The sequence below is a fragment of the Haliaeetus albicilla genome, chromosome 15 (assembly GCF_947461875.1).
Source record: "Haliaeetus albicilla chromosome 15, bHalAlb1.1, whole genome shotgun sequence".
Taxonomy (NCBI): Eukaryota; Metazoa; Chordata; class Aves; order Accipitriformes; family Accipitridae; genus Haliaeetus; species Haliaeetus albicilla.
The window spans coordinates 6,673,771-6,698,188 of record NC_091497.1 but is presented as its reverse complement, the minus strand read 5'-3'; the positions used below and the strand labels follow the sequence as shown (position 1 = coordinate 6,698,188).

Here is a 24,418-nt window from a genome sequence, read left to right as displayed (position 1 = left end):
TATTTTTGCTTTTATTATGCCTCCCCCCCGCCTCCAAGAATCTGGCCTGCATGCTTTTCTGTCAGAGCTGTCATGAAACTCTATTAATTCTTGGCTAAAATCCCTGTACAAATAGAATCATAGAACCATAGAATGGTTTGGGTTGGAAGGGACCTTAAAGATCATCTTGTTCCAACCCCCCTGCCACGAGCAGGGACGCCTTCCACTAGACCAGGTTGCTCAAAGCCCCATCCAACCTGGCCTCAAACACTTCCAGGGATGGGGCATCCACAGCTTCTCTGGGCAGCCTGTTCCGGTGCCTCACCACCCTCACAGTAAAGAACCTTGCCACCCTCACAGTAAAGAACTTCCTTACATCTAACCTAAGTCCACCCTCTTTCAGTTTAAAGCCATTACCCCTTGTCCTATCATGAATAGGAAACTTCTAATATCTTAAGGAAACTTTTATGCTACCATGTTTAATATAAACTGAGTTCTGAAATAGCTGATGAAGAGATTTTGTTGTTGGTTTGGTTTTGTTTTGTTTTCAAAATGGGACTGTGATTTTCAGACTTTGCTTTGCAGTTCAAGGAAGAAACTGTTGTCTAGAAGGAAAGCTGTATAGCTTCTTTTGATGAAGGTGTTGATTTAGGAGCACTGTTTGAGGTCTGATATTTGCAGCTGAGAATATTTTATTAACTTTCGTACCTTTTCTCTAATTCAGGTTTGATTTTTGTCAAGCGGAAGGAAAGAAGCGTCCCTCTGAAAACCTTGGCCAAGTATTGTTTGGAGAGAGGATAGAACCGTCTCCTTACAGGGTTTGTTCTCTGACGAGGGGTGTTTTGTAATGCATATGTTCAGATGAAGTGAAAGGAGATCAGAATCCTGAAGATCCTCTTCACAAGAGCTTTATCTCAAAGAGCTTCGAAATCTGAAATTCCACATAATGGAAATCTGTCAATTTAACCTAATTATAACTATGCACTTTGCATCTTGAAGCTGTAGCCTGAAATGCTGTGGAGGTTGTCTTCTCTCTTTGGAGCCTGCCAAAACCTGATTCTTGCTCCTCAGCTGTCCCCTTGTTAGAGGAAATTGAGTGCTCTCATTTCTTGGAACCAGATCTGAAAATACCGCAGGTGTAAAATGCAAGAATTAGAAATGGTGTTAGCCAGCTTGTCTTTTCTGGTGACTGAAGCTGTCACCTTCTCTCCTACATGTAGTAGGAGAAAAAGTTGTCAGTTGAATCTGCCTGGGACGGCGTTGCTGCTGTGAGGTCAAATGACTTGTCTGGTGAATCACTGCAGAAAATGGTTTTTAATCAGTAACAAGGAGCTCTTAGCGTAGGGCTCCTACAGTGATCACAGGAGGGTTTCAGAGCGCACACCAATATAAAAACCTCCTTTGGAGGGTTAATATACATAGTCTTAGTAATTTGTTAGGTGTTTTTATTATAGGCAATTATAAATGCATAGGGAAAACTTGTTAAATACTGAAATGACACAAAGTTCGGGTTTGCTCATGTGTCTTTCATTTCTCTTAGTTCACATTCAACAAGAAGGAGACATGTAAATCTGTTTGTACAAAAACATATGATACCACAAAGACAGAAGATAAACAGAAATTAGACTTTTTGAAAAAAAGTATGCTACTGAATTATCAACATCATTGGTAAGTTGATATCATAATTCATAGATTGGTTAGTCTAGTATGTTGGTGATAACTTAATTTAGTTTATCATTTTGTATTTGCAAGTTAATACAGATTGAACGCTAGGTATTTGCACGGAATCTATTCCCCTTCTGTTCTTGCGAAAGATGTTACATTATTTGTTGGCATCATAAGAATTTCCTTTACTTGAAGGATAAGCACCAGGTATAATGGAAATGACTCTGTTTCCAAACACAGAGCTTTGTGTGGTTTTTGTGCTGCCTCTGTGCTTACTGTAAAATCCTGCTATTTCTTTGCACCTGTAAATGTAGAAGTTAATCCTGCCCTAGCTTGAGAAGAGTTTTAAGGGACCTTCATTCTGTTGCTGTGTCATCTTTGTTTTCCTCAAGAGCCTTTGCACTCCTCTACAAATGTTGTGTCTAGGAGATATGATTGACAGTTCTGAGTTTTATGCTAAGTTTGTTTCTCTTGTAGGATATGGAAGTGAAAGGTGGCCAGTGAAAATTAATTAATGGAATCAGTTTGAGGAATGCATAAACACTTGGTCCTTTCCTATTCCCCGAGTTTCTCTGTGACCATCTGAGTTGTCTTGGAGCATGCTGGGGCTCTGTTTCTGCTTGGACATTGAGGTCCTCTTCTGATAAGCATTAAGGGTGGGGCAAGGCTGAATGTGTATGCTGAATCTCATGCTGATTTTCAGTTAGGATGTAGCCATGCTCTGCACCCACGTCCAAGAGCTGGGAAATGTTTATCAGCAGGCTCTGTCTTGACATTGGAAATACCCAGCCATGCTGTCAATGTTTGTATAGTGCTTTGTATGTTGGTATGCTGTGCTAACAGCAGACTTTGGGTGCAAGGGCACCCATGAAGCCTGGGCACAAAGTTGTCAGAGTTCCTGTGGCATGTCTTTGCAAGTAATATGTGAGCATAATTAACTGATGTTGCCCATATGATTCCAAGTAATGTGCTACCTGCTTCTTGGAAACAAATGTCTTGGTCTTCATCTAATTAGATTAAAACTTTCTGGATATATTAGTAAAAATGCAGGTGAAATGTTGCATGTTGCCACTGTCATTAAATGTTTTTCTGCAATGTCTCATTCCATTTCTTCAGTTCTGAAACAGCCACCTCTGCTAGAAATGCAATAAATGCATTTTCTACTGCTCTTGGGAACCAATATGGGATATCCCTTTTTAGGGATAAATGATGGCTCAGTGATGTAAATCTTTCTGGGATTCTCTTGAAAATTAGTGTAGTTGGAAGTTGATAGATTAGGTCAGAAAGAGTTCACACGCAATAGCCATATGTTCATGTAGGTAAACCAGCAAGAAATAAAAAAAACACCTGAAAGGTACAGCTACTTTTGCAGGGATTCAAAGTGTATATGCCTAATGCTGAAATAAGTAGAGCTTCGAACATGCTGGATTTGGTTATATTCCTATTAAATACTGCATATATTTATAATATTTACACTACTTTGAATTTCACTGTTGCATGTTAGTCTGGCATAAAGCTTCAGCTTTAAAAGTTTGTGTATGTTTTGTTGTATAAATGAAAATTAGTTTCCCGAGGCTATGATTCTGTCACTCATTGAAAGAAATTAATGTTTTTTTAGGAAAGCCCAAAACTTAAGCTGACAGAAACCGAAACAGAACTGTGTAAAACTGATCACACAGAAAAGTACTTTAAACTGTCCCCCCCCGCCCTAGATTAAATTGTTTTACAAATATACTTGGTGTATTTAAGTATATTTTTTAGCCTGTACAGCTAACTTGATAGAACTGTTCAGATTTTAGTAAGATGTAGTTCTGTTTTTCAGTGTGAAAACTTCCCTTTAAATTTAGGGTACTTCTCATATTCTTAGTTCTTCTAATAGCACTTCTACTATTTTTTTTTTTGCTAGGCCCGCTGCCCTAAAACTTTAGAACCAGTGGCATGAAGAATCCTTGTTTATGTTTGTATGGTAATGATAGTTCTCCTCAGCCACAGCTTCACACAGTGGAAGCGGCTGGATTTTGTGATGAATGATGCATGGTCCAGGAGTATGGTACAGGGGTATGTTGTACAGGGATCAGCAGGGTAGCGTAAGTGAGGATTTAATAGAGGTTTATTATCCAGCTTCAATTTATCATAAAATTCCTGGGGAACACAGATGGTGCAAAGTACTTTTTAAGGTTTTAAAAGCCACTTAATAAGATTAGGAATTGACATACTGAATTGAACTCAACAGCTATACTGATATCTTGGTTGACAATGTTCATCACCAGATGTTCTTGAGAGACATATAAGGACACTGTTGTATAGCGCATTTGCCCCACATGTATAATCTCTTCAAGTTATTTTAAATTTGAAGATTAACTGTGAAAAATTATTTGCTTCTTAAACTACCAATTTGTTCCAGCATTGCTGCTTGAAGGCAGCTTAGGATGCCTTTGCTGCAGAAGATGCAAGGGAAAGCCTTTACCCCAACCATACTCATTTGCAATAGGTTAATGCTTTACCTGGTTTTGATTTGGAAATTAAAATACTAACAAAAGCAAGAGGTATTTCTAGCATATATTATGGAGGTAGAATTCCAAATATGGTCCAACTGTAATGAATCTGCGTCTGGAATAGCTCCTAATTAGCAACTTAATTGTACCCCATAGTAGCATGGTGAAGCGAGTGGGATTTGGTTGGTGGTGCTGCTGCTTGTGACTTTGATAGTCTTTGGAGTCTCCTGAGAACCTGGAAACTGTTTTGGGAGCACACGTCTTGACCTATTCCATTGTGTCAATATGAGCCACAAACATTGCTACTTATTTCTGCCTGGTAGCTAATGGTAGGGATGATGCAGATCTCTATGTTGTGTGAACAAAGGCAGCACGTACCACTCTTTTTTTTACCCCCATCTGTTGATGTGCCTTAAAAAATAGTGCTACTTTAAGAGGCTGTTACAATATGCAACAGATTAAATAATGCTTTGTTTTTGTTGTCTGAAGTCATAATTCCTGTGTTTAATTAGGTATTTAAAAGTACCTAATGAAGTATTATCAGGTATCTGTTAACATTAATAGCCTAGAGGTTTAATGATGAGACATTTAATTGTAGAAGATATTCAGTATCTTGATAAGTTTTACAAAAAATATGGGTTGTTAACTTCCAGTGGGATGCCCTTTTTGTTTTTTGGTCTAGTGATGCACAAAAAGTGGCAGTTGTCTCATGTCTTCATATATGAAGTTTATTAAACAGACTTTAAAAACGTGCCTTGAAGCAATTAGTGTTGCCCTAAGGGCAGATACTGAATTTTAAGTCTTCTTTGAATGACTTTCTTTTGGGATGTATCTTTCAGCTAGTTAAAACAGTTCATAACATAAACAAACAGGTTGGGTTTGGTTTTGGTTTTTTTTAGTAGTTCCTTTTACAAAGGGACAGGTCACCATGTTTGCTATCTTTCTCTATGTTTAAAAGTATATTTTTGGTTTTGACATTTGTAGTGTTTGTAGCATGTTGGATACTGTTTTTATCTTACTGTCTTATATATAAGTTTTCTGCAACTCCTTATGGGGGTGTGGGGTTCCTCCACAAATTTTTCATTGAAACTGAACTATAAACCTACTGAGCTCAGGACTTTTAGGTAATATGAATATAAGTCTTGTGAGGCAGTAATACAAAAGCAGCAGGTAGACAATGGAGGGAGGTTTGAAAGTGATTAATTTCCCAAATGTGTGGTGGCTTACAACTTTTTGCTCATGTAAACCATCTAGTTAAAATATTCCATACTCTCGGGGAACTACAACTGAGGTTAATGGTCATGAATTCAATTAAATAGCAAAAGAAAAAAAAATTAAACTCGCACTTTAAGTTTAATGCAAAATAAAAGGTTAAAGAGTGCCATGAAAAACATATTTTGCAATGGAAGAGCAATGAGGAAGCAGGAGAATTAATAATAGATGTGTGTAGGCAATTTTTTTTATTTTGTGTTTTCTCTTAAACTTGAAATTATCAAGTTCATTTTAGCTGGTTTAGTGGATGATTTTGGCGATTTTTAAAGACAAAATAATGAAATGTTAAATTGTTATGACTTTGGAGTGGGAGAGTTTTATGTATTGGGCTATATTTGTAAGGGGACTTCAGAAACCAGTCCATGAATAGAATGTTTTGGTGGTCACCTATTTCCAAGCCACCTTCTGAAGAAATAGATTGATTTTAATTTTTTTTTTTTCTAAAAAAGATAACGTTTCAGTTGAAAAGCTACATGCTTATATCTCATTTGGAAATTGGATTGGCAGTCAGTGCAGTTGCATGGGTTAAGATCTGAAATAAGTATTATTCTTGTAGTTAATATTCCAATAATGAATGTAGCAAAGTTAGATTAATATTAACCTGGTTTGTTTCCATTACACTGTGTATTTTGAAAGTTGGTGAAATGTCACTATGCCATTCACAGGATTGTGGACAACATGCCTGTGACCTGGTGTTATGATGTTGAAGATGGCCAGAGGTTCTGCAATCCTGGTTTTCCTATTGGCTGTTATATTACAGAAGATGGACGTCCAAAAGATGCCTGTGTTATTAATGTATGTTTATGCAATTATTTTTTTTAATATCCCCTTTTTACTAATTTAAAGACTGGCATTTCTTCTCTGTCATGTTTCTATGGTGAGTCCTCACTATCTTAAGAACCCTTGTTGCCTAAAACTAGGTAAGCGTTTTGATATCTCTGCAAGTACCACAGTTTGTAAGTCTCATCTAAGCCTAAGAACTTTGTCTCTTCTGTTGCCTAATAGAGAAAGGCTCTAAAAAATAGGAGAGATGAACGTGCATAGCATTTAGTACATGTCAAGGGTGAAGGAGAAGAAAAACATCATCCTTTATTGCCTAAGAAGCTTACACATTTGAAGGCTTGGACTTCACGTTTTTGTGTGATAGAAGTCTTTTCATGGAAGCAGGTTTGCATAGGCATGTTTGTACCTCTGCATGGAAATTAATACTTCTTGAAGGATTGCTTCCCCTAAAACTGTGTGGCCTAATGGAAAAAGGCAGAATATAAGATTTCTGAGTGAACAAAGCTTCTCCTTTGAGAGAGAGAGATCTATTGGATTAACTGGTGGAGGTCCAGTAAATGCACTGTGAGCATTATGGAGATAATAAGGGAATAGAAAGTCCAGGATGTCTTTAGATTACTGCAGACCTCTTCCATGGAGAGGTTGCTGAGAACCTGGAATAGGGTTTTGGTTTTATCAAAATGGTTGGTTTTACTTAATGGATTTTACCAAAGATGACAGTTTCTGCGGTTTCTAATTTTGTTTCCTTGCCTTCATAATGAATTGGTTTCAGAGGTTCCATATGAATGGATGCATTTATGATCAAATACGTAATCCAGCAATATTCTTCTAATCTTGTTTAAATACTTGTTTTTAATAAAAGGAAACTAACCTTTGAAGGAGTAACTGAAGGACTGTGGAAGAACACTTTGTTTATATAACTATTTTTATAATTAGGGTGCTTTGTAGAAAGGGGTGGGGATAGAACCCTGAAGAAGTACTAATTGGACTTCAAGTAGACATAATGCTTGTGATTTAAGAACCGCTTTAATTGACTAAGTTCCAAGCTGATGTTCCCCTTCACCTGAGATTTGTATTCAGCATTCTTGTCTGCTGCTTACAATTCATCCCTGTGCATCTTTGGTTTCAAATGTCAAGGTGATTCTGTCTTGGAAGGTTCTATTTAATCTACGAAAAATATACATGTTGTTTTAAAATAGCTGATATTTGTGAAATGCTTCTGATATGAAAATTGTCATGTCGTTATCTATTCAGTTTTCTACTTCAATTAAGTAAAATGGGACATCTTCAGTTACCGAAATATTTTAATAAATATAAATACATTTTATATTTAAATACGTTTTTCTACTTTTCAACTGTAGTAAGACAGTTCTTAGCATGAACTTTTCTAGTTTGTCTTTTTAATGCAAGGCTTTAATGCAAAGCCTTTACTATCTTTGTGTTCCTAGAATCCTGCATTCATCTTGTAGAACTTCTGGAGAAAAAAACTGTGTGCGGTCTAAAATTCTGTTATGTAAGCTTCTGTCTAAGGCTTTTAGATGTCTTTCTCTTTTTTAATGTTTAACATCATCTTTTAACATTGCAGTCAGAATTTCATGAGAAAGATACTTTTTATATCTTCAACCACGTTGACATAATAATATATTACCATGTTGTGGAGAATGAAGCTCTGGGAGCAAGACTAGTTGCTGCTAAACTTGAACCAAAAAGGTTAGTACTCAGAATTAACTTGTCATCAAACAGTGGTGCATCGCAAGATACTTGCTTTGATTTGGAGACCTGTTGCTAGTCAGAAATGTTTTCTGATATGTGACCTGTCGATTGGTGTAGTGTAATGTAGGACAGTCTAACATAATTTTGTTCTGAATTGGATAGATATTTGTGCACTCTTTCCTGTTTGGGCCTAAAAAAGATAAAATAAAACCTGGAAGTGGTGTGTGTTCAGTGAAGCAATCCTCATTTCCCTGCTGGGGAACATATTGTCTTGTGATGGAATAGGCCACTGTTGCCTGATGCAGGAGTAATCGGAGTGCAATGTTTGATCTCTTCAGCAATCAGGATTTGAATGGAATGATTTCACAAATAGACTCATCTGTTGTTCTGGTGCCTATGTGGCTTTTGCACAACTGATGTCTGTTTTATTATTTCTTAGCCTCTTGTCTTTCTTTTGTATTCTTGTAACTGAGTTTGTTGCATTGTTGGTCCAGCATCATGATGAAAGTATATTTTTCTGATAGAAGTTAGTAATTCTGTTGTAACTTTTTGAGTGCTTTGGAGGTTCTCAGCAGTACTCAGACTTCTTTAATTTTTGGTGCTCTGCTTTAAAGACTGTGTTCTCCATAGTTTTCTTTTTAGAAGAGACAACTTTTGTTTAAAAAGTTCAAGTATCAAAGTCCTGTGATTATGATACATTCCTTATGAGTTCTGAAATTTATGAGGCATTAAGAACAATGTTTATATTTAAGGGAAGAATCCTGGATGAAACTGATGCATTTGTAAGATGAATGAATTCTTTCTTAAGAGTGTTGTCAGTGAAGCAGCTTTCATTCTGTGTTTTTAATTCCCACAGTTACAAGCATACTCATCCAGACAACCCTGATTGCTCAGGAGTACCTATGGATATAAGTAATAAGGCTAATGGAGAAGTCAAAATTGCTTACACATACTCAGTTTCTTTTCAAGTGAGTACTAAGCTTTCTATGGTAGTTACATCTTAAAATCAGGCATGAATACTCTGAATTTTAAAGATGGACAACTAAAATTATCTCAGAATAGTAAATTTGTGGGTTTAAAACTTTATTTGAACTGGAATGTCAGAGATGGCTTGGGGTTTCACCACACTCTTTACAATTTTGCATACCACCCCACACCCACTGAATGTCAAATGCATATGTGTTTTTTAAAAGAATCACACTTTCTGTGTTTATCTAGGTTGTCTGGTAGATTATTTTTCAATCCAAGCTCTTAAGTCTGAGAAATTGTATGTTTCGGCAAATTACTGTTGTAGGTAGGTTGAAGCTGATAATTTTCTGCGTTCCTGCTTGCAAAAGCTTTCTCTCCAAGGTCTTCAGTGGAAATCTGCAAAAGAGTAGGAAGCTGGTATTCTTTGTTCCTCTATTCTCAATTTAAAAGCAGAAGAGCAGTATATCAGGCAGCTGCAGGGAGCAGTGATAATTGAATATGTCTCATTCTGGTGATAAGCAAGAAAGTTTGTGGGTTTTTTTTTTTTATTTTTAATGGAGTTTGCAGGACAAACTGTTTCCAACTCTTCCCCAAACTGTTTCCCTATTAGTCTAAGACTGCAAAATGCAACTGACTTGCTAAAAAGAGTGCAGATTATAACAAATTGGATTTCTTGACTCCTTGTATATGTACTGAGGGGATAGCTCACACACAGCAGTTCATGTTTTCAGCCTCAATAATTCTGTGATTCTTCTGGATATGAAAGAGTCCCTTTTTTTTTTTTTTGTTATAGACTTTAATCAAAATCTTGGTAATTAATAGATTAAAAGATAGCAATAAGGCAATTTTTATTTTTGTTTAACCTTTTTCTTGTTCTGATTGCAAGGTCAGTGGTGTCTTTCAAAATGATAGGCCATTGTTATATCAAAGCTGTTCATGTATCTTTCTTAATTCTAGACTTAAAGCCTGCTGTAGGATTCAGTTCAACTGTAGTGACATGGAGACTAAATAGTTGATCTTTAAAGTTAGTTGGAGGGTAGCGTTGAGTTAGGATGTGGGATCCACTGCCACTGTCATAAGAAGTACGCAGTAAAGCACTGATCTTACAGTATGGTTACATTGCCACAGTTTCTGAGGCATGAGCTCCTTTTATCTCTTATAACCTGTTATAGCACTGTTTGTAGAATTACCATGATTGTTCTTTACTGTAGTAATGTACTGGATTACATGGTAAAGTTCAAAATACAATAAATGGTATAAGAAAAGTATTAAGAAGGGGTTATATTATGTATGACTTATAATTATATTTTGAGAATTTATATCAGTTATGATGCTGAAATTAATTTATATACTGAAAAGCAAGTACTTCTGGAAACCTGTGAGAAGTTAGTAATTAAGAATGACCTTAGCTTCATGCTATTATATTGTTTCTCTTTAAAAAATGACATGCCCAGCTGTGTGTGTGTTACTGTCCTGTGCACAATGTTACATCACTGGGAGGTAGTCTTCTGAAATTCCATCTGGTTGGCAGATCAGGTCATCTCAGGAAGATAGAAAAAAGGCAGTGTAGGTATGGGGAAAAATACAATTCTGTCCTAGAATCATTGATACTGGTTCAGAAACTTGTTGCTTGCTTTGAGACCTAGTTTTATTACCTCAGTGGCCTAGTTGTTTGATCTTGGCTAGATTTTTTTAACCCACTGGTGTTTATAATTTCAAAAACTGTCTTTACTGGAAAGCACTCTTGTTCTTGTATGTTACAAAATACTGACATAACATCCTGTCAAAAAGACACCTAGCCATTTTTATTAATTGATGCTAGTGTTTGTGGTTTGTTTAGTAGCAATCTTCAGGTTGATCAGCACTGTTTTATTCCTTTTTTCATGTTTACTCTGCAAAAGAAAATAAAGAAATGCTCTTTTTGAAGTGTTTCTGACCAGTGAATGTTCAGTCTGAATAAGTATAATCTGCTGAAATGCCTGAAGGAATAATTTGTTTCCCTGTACTAACAATGTAAGTTCTGTAGTATTGTCTCCCCATCTGTCTTGCAGTATAAGCTGAATGTAACTGGATTGGTAGTTGGTACTGAAACAAGGTTGTAGGAAAGCAAAGGATAATTTGGACGAAGCACCATCTAGAAAGTGGAATATTATACAGGAGACAATATAGCAGAGCTTAGTTTCTCAATGTCTGTGGTGCTGACTTACACTTAAAAAAGCATGTTCTTACATTATTCTGCTAGTCATTTGAATTCCAGATGAATTAGTGTAATTCTTCAAGGGAGGAATCACAAATTAGTTTGATAGCCCTTTATGTCCTAAGAAGACATGGGTGCTCAATACTAATCAGAAAATATTTTGGTTTAGATTCTATGGTCAAATCTTATGTTTGTTTTTGGTAGCTATTATTAAACTATTCCCTTTAAGGCATGCAACATGAAATTTCTGATTTGTCATGAGATTTAAGATTGCATGAACATCAACTTGTAAATTTACAAGTTGGATACTGACTATATCTGAAACTGTGTTTACTCTTTCAGGAAGAAAAAAGTATAAGGTGGGCATCAAGATGGGATTATATTTTGGAATCCATGCCTCACACTCACATTCAGTGGTTTAGGTGAGAAGAAAGTTTGTCTTCAAGTGTACTGTATTGAAGTGTTTACATTGCAATTTGAATGATGATTTTTTTTTTTTTTTTTAATTTAGTATTATGAATTCTTTGGTGATTGTCCTCTTTCTGTCTGGAATGGTAGCTATGATTATGTTGAGGACACTGCATAAAGACATTGCAAGATACAATCAGATGGATTCCACTGTAAGTCTAAAATGTACCCCCTAAAATTTATTTGGAATGTAATTGTTTCAGCTAAATGTATTTCTGTAACAGACTATTTAAATGGCAATCTATTGTATTAAAATAGATGTATTTACTTTACAGGAAGATGCTCAAGAAGAATTTGGCTGGAAACTGGTTCATGGTGATATTTTCAGGCCCCCAAGAAAAGGAATGCTGTTGTCTGTTTTTCTAGGCTCTGGCACACAGATCTTAATAATGACTTTTGTTACCCTGTGTAAGTAATAAAGTGGGGAGGAGTTAGTGGAGTGCAGATGATGTTTCACTGCTAATTGCATGGTACTAGTAAAAATAGCAGTTTAGGTTTTTGTCTAGAAATTTCTTAAAAGTCTTTGGGTTAGGAACAGCTGAGCTGATATAATAGACATGCAACATAGTACACACAGATTTTAAGATAACTGATGTACTGGCTTTAAGTCAAATGTATAGATACTTTCTAAAATTGTGCATCTCTGCTTCATAGTTTTTGCTTGCCTGGGATTTTTGTCACCTGCTAACCGGGGAGCTCTAATGACTTGTGCTGTAGTTTTGTGGGTACTGCTTGGAACTCCAGCCGGTTATGTTGCTGCCAGATTCTACAAATGTGAGTAAAAGTTATTTAAAATGACAAGGCTTAAGTTCGTTAAAGTAAATTATCATCACAGAACTGGTTTTTATTTTGCAGTACTGTTTGTAATTTCCCTCAGGGCAAGTTGGAGAAACGTACTTACCTTAACAACAGAAAACACATATAGAGCACTGACATGGTTACATTGGTTTTGATGTGATCGTGCCTAAAGACCCTGAATTGCTGTTGCTGCTACATATTTATGGAATTGGGAAGCAAATTCTATTTTACTAGTACTAAGCTCATTACATCAGACAGTTTTGTACTTCTGTTTCCTACAGTTGGGGGGCGCGGTGATAACTTGCATTTAGTTTTAGCCATCGATGTTGCCTGGTAACTTTTTTTTTTTTCCTTCCCCCAAATCATGAACCTCTGTTCTTGCATGCCTGTGATATGTCACCTCTTTTTTAGCTAGTTCCTTGCTCTTTGGGAGAACGGTGCTTATCAGACTGTGGTAGGGGCACAGGGGGAAGGATTATTAGGTGTTCTGTAGTTGTAGAGATCAACCCAGTGGTGTTTGGGCACCTGACAGTAGTTAGTCGATACTGTTGTCCTTCACTGATCCCAGCTATTGTTTCAAGGCCTGCCTACTGACCTCAAATGCTTTGCCCCTGTACCCTCTGGTGTATTTTAAGGTGAAGCATGCCATTCCACACAGAGCTTGCTTTAATTGCCTTACTCAAGGTAAAAGACTCCTTTATGACTGAGCAAGGTGGATCTTTTGGACTATTTTAGTTCTGAAGATACAGGGCTAGAGAAGGAGTTTATTTCTGAACTTCAGCCTGACAGTAGGCATTGGAGTTTTTTCTTCTAACCGTTTTGTAATTTTCATGTGGGGAGAACCATTGCGGAAAGAGAGTTTGTATTTTGTAAGGAGTTTTTCCACAGTGTAGTGATGTGATAGTGAACTATTCCTTTTCCTAATCTTCAAGCCAATTAGACTTAAATGGAAGGAGACTTTAGGACTAAGAGCATAATTGAGGACAGAATTATTCTTTATATCATGCTGTATATTATGTGTTTTGAAGGATATTTTGACATGTATTTGATGGTAAATTGAATCCTGTATCTTTGGTGGAGATATAGCTAATAATAATTACATTTCATATTATACTTCTTGGGAATCACTTAGTTGATACTTGAATATTGTGTTTAACTACTAAGACAGTGAGTGACTGATCCAGAGATATCCTTGTTATAAGACGAGGTGGTCCATACCCTGTATAGAGCATGTAAACATGAATGTTTCTCCTGATAGTATACAAATAAAGTAATGTGAAACATAAACCAAAATGCAGCTGAAATGGATATCCAGTTCTAAAAGTTTTGTTTTTTCAACATTGCATTTAAAAAGTGAAACCTGAGTTGAAATTAAATGGTTAATCTTAATAACTGGTCCCATGTTCTACCAAGATTTTATGAAGAAATAGAAACTTAACCATAATCACTTCTGACTCTTGAAGTAAAGCAGCATGTCACTATGGCAGTGCTCAGATGAAATTGTCAGCTTCACCGAATTCCAGCAGGATATTTTCAATTGAAAGTATGCTGACTGGAATTTTTATCAGCATAGTGCAAATTCATAAAGATTTTCTTAATAAAGCTATCTTTGGTCTTTTGGTATCACCAATGTTGTTAATGCTGTTAAGACTCAAGAGGACATCACTACTTCCTCTAAGTGTGTTGGTCCTGACTTTCTTGTAAGATTTGTAGAAAGATTTATTTCGAGAAAACTGTTAAGCTTGCTTTTCGTGTATTTATGTATTTTTTTCTTACTGAAACCTGCAGTCAAATGCTAGAAAGCTTAAACTTCTTAATCACTCCAGGTTTAAACTCTTTTTTTAAAGACTTAAAAGTACTGTAAATCTGCTTCCTTCTTTGAGCAGATAAAGTGGTCAGAGACCCATCTTATCGAGTTGGATACTTTTCCTGACCTTAGTCTGAGATTTTTTCTTTGCTTTGAAGCTCTGTGATTAAGCAATATGATGAGGGAATTCAGTTTTATTACTGAAGATTTAGTTTAGTGTTTGAGACTCGGGCATGATAGCACAATGTCTGAGTATTTGCAACCAAAGTGTAACAGGTAAATGGACTGGAAAAATTAATAGTTGTGAGCTTAATGCATGTTTTGATGACTGTCAAATCTTTTAATACAGCATTTGGAGGTGAGAAATGGAAAACAAATGTCCTGCTGACATCATTCCTTTGTCCTGGGTAAGTTGAGAATATCGCCATGATTAAAAGAATTAAATTGGTTCTCTGACATGCATAGCTAATTTTAAGTTTCAGCTATACAAGTAAATCTTATTACATTGTCCCTTTATTCCAGAAGCTACAAGAATATCATGGCACTTTTGACAAAGATGAATACGTTAATGGCATATCATCCTTAGGTTGTTGGTTTGTTGGTTTTTTTTGTAAGCATTTGTTTATTCACATTACATGAAAAGGTTGATTTAAGAAAGAGCGTTATGATAGTAGTAAGTTTTAGACAGGCACACTTTTTTTATTTCTTTCTTTTACTCTCTAGGCTGTTTCTTTGACCACACTGTAGTTGGTCTTATATAGTGTCATATACTGTATAACCACTGTGATAAATTTTTCTACTTAATCACAGCAAGCAGTCTTACCCTGAAGAATAGTTAAGACAAGCATATATTTGAAATTGCTTAGTTGGAACGTCAGCTCCTGCTGGAGTTCAGTCCCACTAGATTAACAAAGAATTGCTTGTTTGACCTCTTCATTTTGATATTTTGTGTGTGTCATTTGGTTTTAACAAAGACTTACTTGATAATCTTAATGCAGTGCTATTGTTTTGTTAACATTATTAAATATTAAGGAGTATTTCTGTGTTTTAAGTGTGTTATGTATTTTTCAGAATTGTATTTGCAGATTTTTTTATCATGAACCTCATTCTCTGGGGAGAAGGCTCTTCAGCAGCTATTCCGTTTGGTACTTTGGTTGCTATTTTGGCACTCTGGTTTTGCATATCTGTACCGCTGACGTTTATTGGTGCCTATTTTGGTTTTAAGAAAAACGTAAGTGGTTTTGAGAAGCTGTTTTATAAGTGTGTGTATACACATATATACACATATATATATTTTTTTTTTCACTTTATAGACTATGACTGAGGTAGCACCTAAGCTAGTTGCATTGTCAGCTCCAGTTCTGTTCAGTTACTTTGGAGCTGCATTAGATATCCGATCTTGGGATTCCAAGACTTTGATATTCAATTGGTTGTTGGTGGTGATATTTCTCTGCAACAATTAGGGTTATCATTGTATTTGAGTGACTGCTCCAGACAAAGCAGTGATTTGGGCATTTTTATTTTAATTAGCCTCTCTTTCATTACTAAAAAAAATTAGTTGGCCCAGCCAAGCATAAGGGAAAGCAATTTACGCATTTCTGGTTTTCCCCTATGTTTTTTGTTCCTGTCTGCCCTCTACACTGAGGATATTTCTGATGAAATTGCTAGAGTTCTTGTGAAATTTCTTTGCCTAAGTGTCCTGTAAATGGTTATCACTTAGTCCTAAACAGATTGCCTCTGCTTACTTATATGAGGGCTCTGTGTGACACTGGTGACCAAACCTTCTTAAATAATGAAATCTGTTCTTCTCTTTTTGTTTAAAAAGTGGTTTACTGTGCCCCACAACCTTAAAGATCTGTAAGTTCAGATATTTTTGTGGTTTTTCCTGTACCGAAAGCCAGAGTCCCAGCTCTCTGTAGCTCTGATGTAATACCTTCAGAGAATATTTAAGTATCTTGGAACGCACTTTTAATGTCGATTGTAGTTATCTCGTTTCCTTAACCAAAATTCAGTGGTTTTTTCTGACAACCATGTTGAAATTCCAGCAACCCCCCCCCCCCCCGCATTGTACAGAGGCAGTTCCTTTAAGAAAGGAGAATTTGATAAACTATAAGGCAACGTGCCAGGTGTCACAAATACGTTAAAATCAAATCACAAAGCAAGCACGTAGCAAGCGTCTATTGATGCTCTTGATGTAATCTTTGTGAAAGGGAAAAGATGGCAAAGTATGCATCTATCTGCCTTAAATTTTTTCTCCTGCCATGCAGATCTATGCATGCATCTCAAATTAGGATTTAATTGCCAGATTGAATCCTCTCAGTTTGTAAGTTTACCCTAATGTGATTCTTGGAGTAAATCCTGAAAAACAACACAAAGGGATTTTTAGAAGGGGAAAGAAAGAGTCTGTACCACCACTACACCGCAGCTGAAAAGTGAGAAATCAGCTCAGGCTCTGTAACAGATCATAGATAGGTAATCATAAAAAGGGAAGTCCAAAATATCTGTTGCTATGTTTTCAATAAGAGTTGTCTTTTAGCTTGTTTGCCTAGCAAATGTTGGTAGCTCGGCTGGTAGCAAAAGCAGATGTAGTTAGTGGTAGTTGGGTATATGCATGCTCAAAACAAATAGTAGACTTTTGCTACCAGTCATTTCAAAAAGAAAGCAAAAAGGTGGTGCTGTAGTTTGACATTATTTATTTAGTATTTTCTTATTTTCGTTTAAAGGCTATTGAACACCCTGTTCGCACAAATCAAATTCCTCGTCAGATTCCTGAGCAATCATTCTATACAAAGCCATTACCTGGCATTATCATGGGGGGGATTCTGCCTTTTGGATGTATCTTTATACAGTTGTTCTTTATTCTCAATAGTATTTGGTAAGTTAACCACAATCTATTTGAATTTTCTCTGTCATAAAAGGTGATAATTTCTTTGTGAAAGTTTTTTTTTTCTTCAGGATGCTTTGACTGATTTTTGGCGATGCAAAGTTACCAGAATACTGGTTCAATAAAAATTTAAATGTTAACATCTTTTTAACGCTTTGTGGTTTAGCAGATATTCAGTGCCTGTTTTGCTTGTTGAGGTGTGTAGGGAAGTGGCTGTGATATGCTTAGCAATTTACAGCTGACCTACAATATTCAAATAGCTAGTTTTCTCATGCTACTTCTCTAACTTCATGTGGAAGTGGCTCTGAAGCTGACATATGGCATATAACTTGAGAGTAGTAAGTATATTAAAATTGACTTGAGGGGGGTTTTGTAGCTCTTGTTGGGCTAGAAAAGTATTACTACTCGGGGGGGGGGGGGGAAGGGAACAAAAACAAATTTTATGAAATCTTTATAAAGGCATCAGAGAGTAATTATTTTAAAAAATACAGCACCAAAGACTAGTCCAGTGTAAGTGAATTCTGATGTGAGCTCATAGCACACTGACAAACTAATCTACTGTGAGGGATTTGTCTTCCTTCTGGCACAATTTAGTTATTGGATCTCGTTAAACTGTTTCTGAACCTTGAATAGGTGCCTCTACCCAATGTAGACAGCTACAGCATTTGACATTTCTTGTTATTTTGCGGCTCTGCCTCTTTGATTGAAATGTGAGGTGAAATCCAAGTTCTGCTGAAGTCAGTGGAAGAGGTCACACTGACTTCACTAGAACTGTGATTTCACTCATTATGTCTAGTCAGTTCTTTCTGTAAAATCCCGACCAGGACCATGCTTTGGGCTTGCTTTCTTGCTGTTTTCAGACTGAGCTGCTGAGGCTCCTATTCATCAGTTAGAAAAAAATTAGCCAATTGTACGGCCACACAACTGACAGTACCTCAGTAGGAAGGGGAATACTTAAGGTGAAGGTGTTATTACTGCATATGAAGAAATACTATTAGCACAGTGTCCATTTTAAATCTATTTTTTTAAAACTCCCTTTTATAGGTCTCACCAGATGTATTACATGTTTGGCTTCCTGTTTTTGGTATTCATTATTTTGGTTATTACATGTTCTGAGGCCACAATATTGCTCTGCTACTTCCATCTATGTGCAGAGGTAAGAAATATTCTTCAGTATTCATACTTGACGTTGTTTTAAGGATGCTTCAAAAAAATTTTAAGGCTTTTGTAATTGTAAATAAGTATTCCAGAAGTCAACATAAAGACCGTTACTAGATGTCCTTAAACCATGTCTTTAAAATGTGAGGCAGAAGTGAAGCGGGCTGCTTTTGGCAAAACTTGTAACAAATAATTAAACACTGCACTGAGTACCGCTAAGTCAGGTATCTCATCTTTAGAGTCTAACTCCCTGTTTTCTGAAGATGCTAAACTAATCCATTAACTTTGTTCAATCAAAGTGCATCTTGGACATGCCCAACCTTGGGACAAAAAATCTCCGTGGCTGGCAATCGTAGGTCTGGCTTATTTGGGGGTTTTGGGTTTTGCCTATTTGATATTGATATTTAGGTGTCTTATCTCTAATTGTGAATGGTGTAGTTAAAGCAATGTTGGTTATATATAGGTTTTTTCCTGTAGATAAAAACTATAAAAACTCACTTTTGGATAAAGTGATAATAGAAAAAGTAGCTCTGCATTCAGTAATAGGGTCAGTGCGTTAGAGGTGTATGAAATATTACTCATGGTTGTTTTGGTTTTTTTTCCCCCACCCCTTCTAGGACTATCACTGGCAGTGGCGTTCATTTCTCACTAGCGGTTTCACTGCAGTTTATTTCCTAATATATGCAATACATTATTTTTTTTCTAAACTGCAAATCACAGGAACAGCTAGCACCATTTTATATTTTGGTTATACCATGATCATGGTTTTGATCTTCTTCCTTTTCACAGGTAAGTATATTGAACCTTAATTTTAAATTTTGAGTTTAGCTTTGCACAGTAGGATCCTTGGCAAAACTTATACAAACTTATAGTCCTGTGCCAAGATATGTCTTTGATTTTTTTTCCAGGTAGTTGTGTAGCATTTTGCAACTCTGATCACAAATTTTAGTGAAAGAGATTAAGTGAGGATGAGGCAAAACTACTGCTAGTTTCGGGTGTGGCCTATAATTAGGTCTTCAAATATGACACCTTTAAATGTGATAAATACTTCTCCAGATTTCATTCCTATGTTAGTCATGTGACAAACTCCGTTTTTTAAATTAGTTGTTTTTTGGAGAAACACACTTCAAATCACACAATCAAGTATACAGTTACAGTGTCAATTAAGGAAGAAATTGCAGCTTTTGTGGAATAGGAGGAAGGAAGAGAGAGGACTAAAAGTTGGCAGATAATAATTTTTTTAAATTTCTTTTCATTTGCCTTCTTTCCCAATTTCATTGAAGTAGCATGGCAAGCAGACAGAATTTCTTCACCATTTTTGATGCAGTCTTGTCAAAACCTTGTCACTTTTATTGTGAGCTTTTGGAAAAGCAGCTCTCAGGTGCTGCATTTCAATTGCCTCTTCAATAAATGAGATGAGGTCATAAAATCTTCCTTTGTCATCTTCAGTACTAATAAGAAATCTTCAGTTAGACACACACATCCCTTGTTTAGGGAGGAAGAATGGTAGTGAAAATGCAAGAAGTCTCTTTTCAAACTCTTATGCAGGAAGACAGCAACCGCCAACTCCTTAAAAATTTTAAAAAGGCTAAATTCTGTTCTAGCTGAATGTAATCTGTCTTTGTGGACTTTACAGAGCAATATTTTTGAAACTATTTTGAACTGTTCGGTGCTTTAAATAGTTTCAAGCTCCATGTTTATGATGAAGTTTAATGATTCCTAGGGCTTTGATATGTATTTATGTATACAGCTATACCAGCTATATTTTGAGGCTTCCTAGAACACAAATGGCTTGTTATTGGAGCTTTTAATACAGATCTCACCATAAGTAGAATTTTCATTTTCACTTAACATAGGAGAACAAAAAAAAATCTTGGGGGGAAAAAACTGACATTTAAGAATGGTGTTCGTTTTAAGTGTAACCGAATATTAATTTCAAGGACATTGCCACTTCAGCTTAGGAAATATTGAAGCAGTTTGTGCACCACAACTGAATGCAGATGATGAACAGGAGCAAGAGCGTGCAAGGAGTTTCTTGGGTCATTGCCTGTTAAAAGGAGGGAATGGAACTTAAGTATGTTATATAATCTCTTTGAAAAGTGATCAAGCTGTGTTCCAAAAGTGGTTAGTTTTATCTTCCATCCTTCTTTTTAATTCAGTCTAATGTGTGTTGGCATTGCTTGCGGATATTTTATAATTTACACGTCATCTCTACTTTTATGTATACTTTGTGTACTGGTTAGCAATTCTGAATGTGTAGATCAGAGATTCTGCCTCCCTTTTTCACTCTGCCTTATTTTTCACCCTGCCTTTCTCTTAACCTTTACTTCTGATCTGGGTTTACTAACAGTCTCATTGAACCAAAGACTTTAAGAATGCATGGTTGTTCAACTAAAAATGAATGTGTACTGCTGTATGTAGATGAATTTTAAATGTGGTGCAAACTTAGAGTAGCATGAAAAAATAATTAGGCCTTACATAAGTGTAAGGTCAATTAATTTAGTTTCACTAGTTTTTCCAACAGATATTCAGCATGTCTGCTTTTAATAGTAAACAGTTTTGGCCAAAACCAGAATTGTGTTTATCCTGTCTCCTTTGTTCACTCTGTTTACTTTGGATGCATGCAGCAATTCTGGAGTGCACACATTTACAATAAAGGGGATTTACAGTAAATTTTCTCGGCTAAGACTTGGCTTAGCTGCCTTTCCGCACCTAAGGTACTCATATAATTTCCATCTTTTGCCCTTATTCTTTCAAGTCGATCATGTCACATGACATTGTCTAGAGGCATTAAGATGCGTCCAGTGCATCACCATTTACCTTTGCTCACACGTTCACTTTCAATTGACCAATGGGCTGTGCAGTGCCTGCCAGCAAATTTAGGGAGTCCTTTTCAGGGCAGGTTCACAAGCAGGCAAAGAAGAGGTGGTTTACTCTCAGACCCCTTCAGCTGCTTTCTGTGGTAGTCACTTGTATGGAATTGGGACAGTGGAGAGGCAAGTTATGCTGTGCAACTTGAACTAAGCTCTTGGAGTTTGTATGCTTTTGTTTTTTGAAATTTTCAGTTTCTATATTGAGATTAGGGGAGGAAAATACATGTGAAGTTAACTAAACCATTAGAACTTTGAAACATCGTATGCGTAATGATTTTTTTTATCTTAATTCCCACAAGATTAAGTGCAAATTATCCTTTAATTTGAAAGAATAAGATTTAAGAGTAGTTTTGTCTATTTAGGTTGATACGCATTCAAAGGCAGGTATGTTCAGTTCTCTGAGATTTACTGAAGTGCTTTGAGATGAGGTTTTACAGAAACAGAGGCAGGGTAAAGGGACAGGCAGTTCTTCTCCAGTTTCTTAAACGAAAAACCATATTAGCAGTTTAGCAAAAACTGCTCCTAAAGGCAACTGACTCTCTGTGTCATGATGATAAAGAAGCTAAAAAGAAAAAATTGTAATTGTTGTATCAAAACTATTCTGCTGCTGCTTACTCATCTGTTAAAAATCGTCAGTATCAGGAAGGGTTTTGACGGTGCCCTGCTGCTATGTCAGTGTAACACATGCTTCAGGCACTTGCATCCATACTGCATTCCAGGTCATTGATCAGACTCAGCAGGCAAAATACCGGGAGCTACATGACAAATCTTTGATTCACAGCTGGGACCACAACTACGTATCATAGTAAATGAGTCGGTTAAACATCAGTAGTTTAGCAAGCGTGAAGGGAAGAAAAAAAAAAAATTACCATAATATCATTCATGGTTCCTTCCAAGCTTGTATTGTGAATGAGTTAGCACACAACTTTTGTGGTACCTCTTATCAGATCTAAAATAAAGGTGCTTTTTTTTTTCTTTAAAGAACTTACTTGGCTCTTGTGTAAGTTAAGGCTATGATTTTAGAAGACGTACTCAGGCAAAAATCGGAAATTTTCAGAACTCTTTTCCTGTCCTAGTTTTTGGGGGAAATGAAGGTTCCCGTAATAAGTGTTCTGAGCTGCTGTTGAGTCCATCATCTTTCTGATTGAGGCTGCATTTTGAAGTGATACTGTTAGATTAACAAAACCCAACTGTATTAACTACTTTGCATTCAAAAGAATATTTTTGTTAAAAACTTCTTTTGGAGTTTCACAAAGAGAAGGGGTGGAGCTATTTTTCTTCAGCTAAAAGGCTTATAAGTTACCAGGGAAACAGTATTCATCCTTAAATTTCAGTTCAAGTTTGCTTATACCTTTTGACTGCCTTAAGCATTTTAGAAGTGTTTCTTTTTAAGGTATGTAATGCATGTTTTCAATAGGAAGTACAAGTTGCGTAGTAACTACACTATAGTTTGAAACTTGTATTAACTTGATTTATGCAGAAATAAAGGTAGTGCTATAATTTTCCAAGACCTTAAAGTACAACTAAGAAATGGGAACTCCATTTGATGCTGTCAATCTAATTGATTTGATAAATATAACAACAACATTCTGACCAGCTGAGCAGATCATGTAAAGTGTGTGACTAGTCACTGAAGAAGGGTGAAACGGAGCAATGTGAAGGAGTTGGACTAGGGAATAATGAAACAACACAGCACAAATATGTAGGAAGAGAAATAACACAGAAACATCTTAACACAAGAGTCTTCCATGTGATCAGCTCTATGATTGTGAAAATAATGAGATACTTTATATAGTAGTTGATGCCTATAAAGACCAGGTACTGTCTGCTGAAGATTAAAGATAGCAGATTGCATATATGTATGTCCTGATTTATGAGCTACAGATAGAAATTTGTCTCCTGTGTCAGTTTTCCTAATGTGTAACTGGGTTTTTTGTTTGTTTGGTTTTTTAGGGACAATTGGATTCTTTGCATGCTTTTGGTTTGTAACCAAAATATACAGCGTGGTGAAAGTTGACTGAAGAAACCGATGTAAAGAATTAACACAGAAGAGGTTTAATCTTCATTAACGTAAATTAAAGACCTGGTCTGGTTGATGAACTTGAGCTTTATCAGAAGTATTGGCTTTCTATTCTTTGAGAATGATACTGAATATGCAGCTGCCCCAAACACTTTTTTCCACTAACACGTTTGTATTGTGACTTAACGACCTGTTTTCATTCAGATCTTAATGAAGATCGGAGTTACAATATTTATGCATTTGTAAATACAATTATACTTTAAGAGAAATGTTAAATTCTAATGGCAGAGTAGAAGTGGCTATATTACACAACTTAATGATACTTCTGATCAAAGTACAACTGTAAATAGGTTTTTCTAGCTTGGTAGGTGGGATGAATTATTTTTCTTTGAGGGAAATGAGAACTTTTTATTATGCTAACTTTGAAGGATTACTCTTAAGAAGTGTTGCTTTTAGTTTGGATGTGATTTTTATTTTTTACTGATGTTACGTCCATAAATATTCTGATTTCTGTGACTTCATTAGTTTCGGTGTTCTTGGCCTTTTAAACTATGTGCCTCTGAGTCCTTGAATTTATAAATTCATAATCTAATAAATATTGTAAAAATGTCTTCAGTGGCTTATTACATATTATAAGTTCATAAAATATGTAAATACAATTATATTGAAGACGGATGCTTAAAGACTGCATAGAGTATTTTATGGCCTTTTCTATGGTTTAATGTATAATGACACACCCTTAGATCTGCAAGAAATGTTTTTTGTGCTACATGGCTATAACCCGGAAATGTGCTTGTGGTGCATGAGAATTAAATTATGCACACATTTAACAAAACCACTCGGCAGCATTAATCCAGTCCTTAACCCAGATACGTTTTCAGAGATTGCTATGGAATTGTCAATATGTTGAGAAGATCTTACAACGCATGAGTCAGCATTCTCTGCTGATCTTGCTTTTAAAAGATCTCAATGATGCATATTCTATACAGCAACTATTGCTGATTGTACTTAATGTAGGTTAAAAAATAAAAGAAAATTACTATTTTTGCCTTATATTAAGAGACTAATGTCAATTTTGGATGATTAGCATTAAACCTGTATTTGTTTTTTTTGAAAATGGAGTATTTTGTTCATATCTTGTTTGGTAATTTTAGACTCGTAACACAATTTGGCTTTTGGCATGTTTTCACAAGCCTGATAAAATTTTATTTAAAATTAAACCTCATGTACCAATTGCCATTCATAAGGTTGGGGTTTTTGATTCTTACCAGTTTACTTTTCTAAAAGACCTTAACCTAATGATGCCTGAATATTGAACCCAATAAAAATATCTTTGG

General features: G+C 35.9%; 1 protein-coding gene across 1 annotated transcript in view; it reads left to right on the top strand.

Moving 5' to 3' along the window:
• Window positions 1–23,692, top strand: part of TM9SF2 (transmembrane 9 superfamily member 2) — a 28,690-nt gene extending 4,998 nt beyond the window's left edge. The window contains exons 3-17 of the mRNA XM_069802405.1: window positions 704–797; window positions 1,520–1,647; window positions 6,077–6,206; window positions 7,780–7,904; window positions 8,764–8,875; window positions 11,416–11,495; window positions 11,585–11,693; window positions 11,817–11,949; window positions 12,196–12,315; window positions 14,496–14,553; window positions 15,218–15,377; window positions 16,870–17,021; window positions 18,075–18,186; window positions 18,806–18,977; window positions 23,015–23,692. Coding sequence (XP_069658506.1) covers window positions 704–797; window positions 1,520–1,647; window positions 6,077–6,206; window positions 7,780–7,904; window positions 8,764–8,875; window positions 11,416–11,495; window positions 11,585–11,693; window positions 11,817–11,949; window positions 12,196–12,315; window positions 14,496–14,553; window positions 15,218–15,377; window positions 16,870–17,021; window positions 18,075–18,186; window positions 18,806–18,977; window positions 23,015–23,082 — 1,753 coding nt within the window. The 3' untranslated portion in view covers window positions 23,083–23,692. The remainder of the gene's footprint in view (window positions 1–703; window positions 798–1,519; window positions 1,648–6,076; window positions 6,207–7,779; window positions 7,905–8,763; window positions 8,876–11,415; window positions 11,496–11,584; window positions 11,694–11,816; window positions 11,950–12,195; window positions 12,316–14,495; window positions 14,554–15,217; window positions 15,378–16,869; window positions 17,022–18,074; window positions 18,187–18,805; window positions 18,978–23,014) is intronic.
• The last annotated feature ends 726 nt before the right edge of the window (window positions 23,693–24,418 follow it).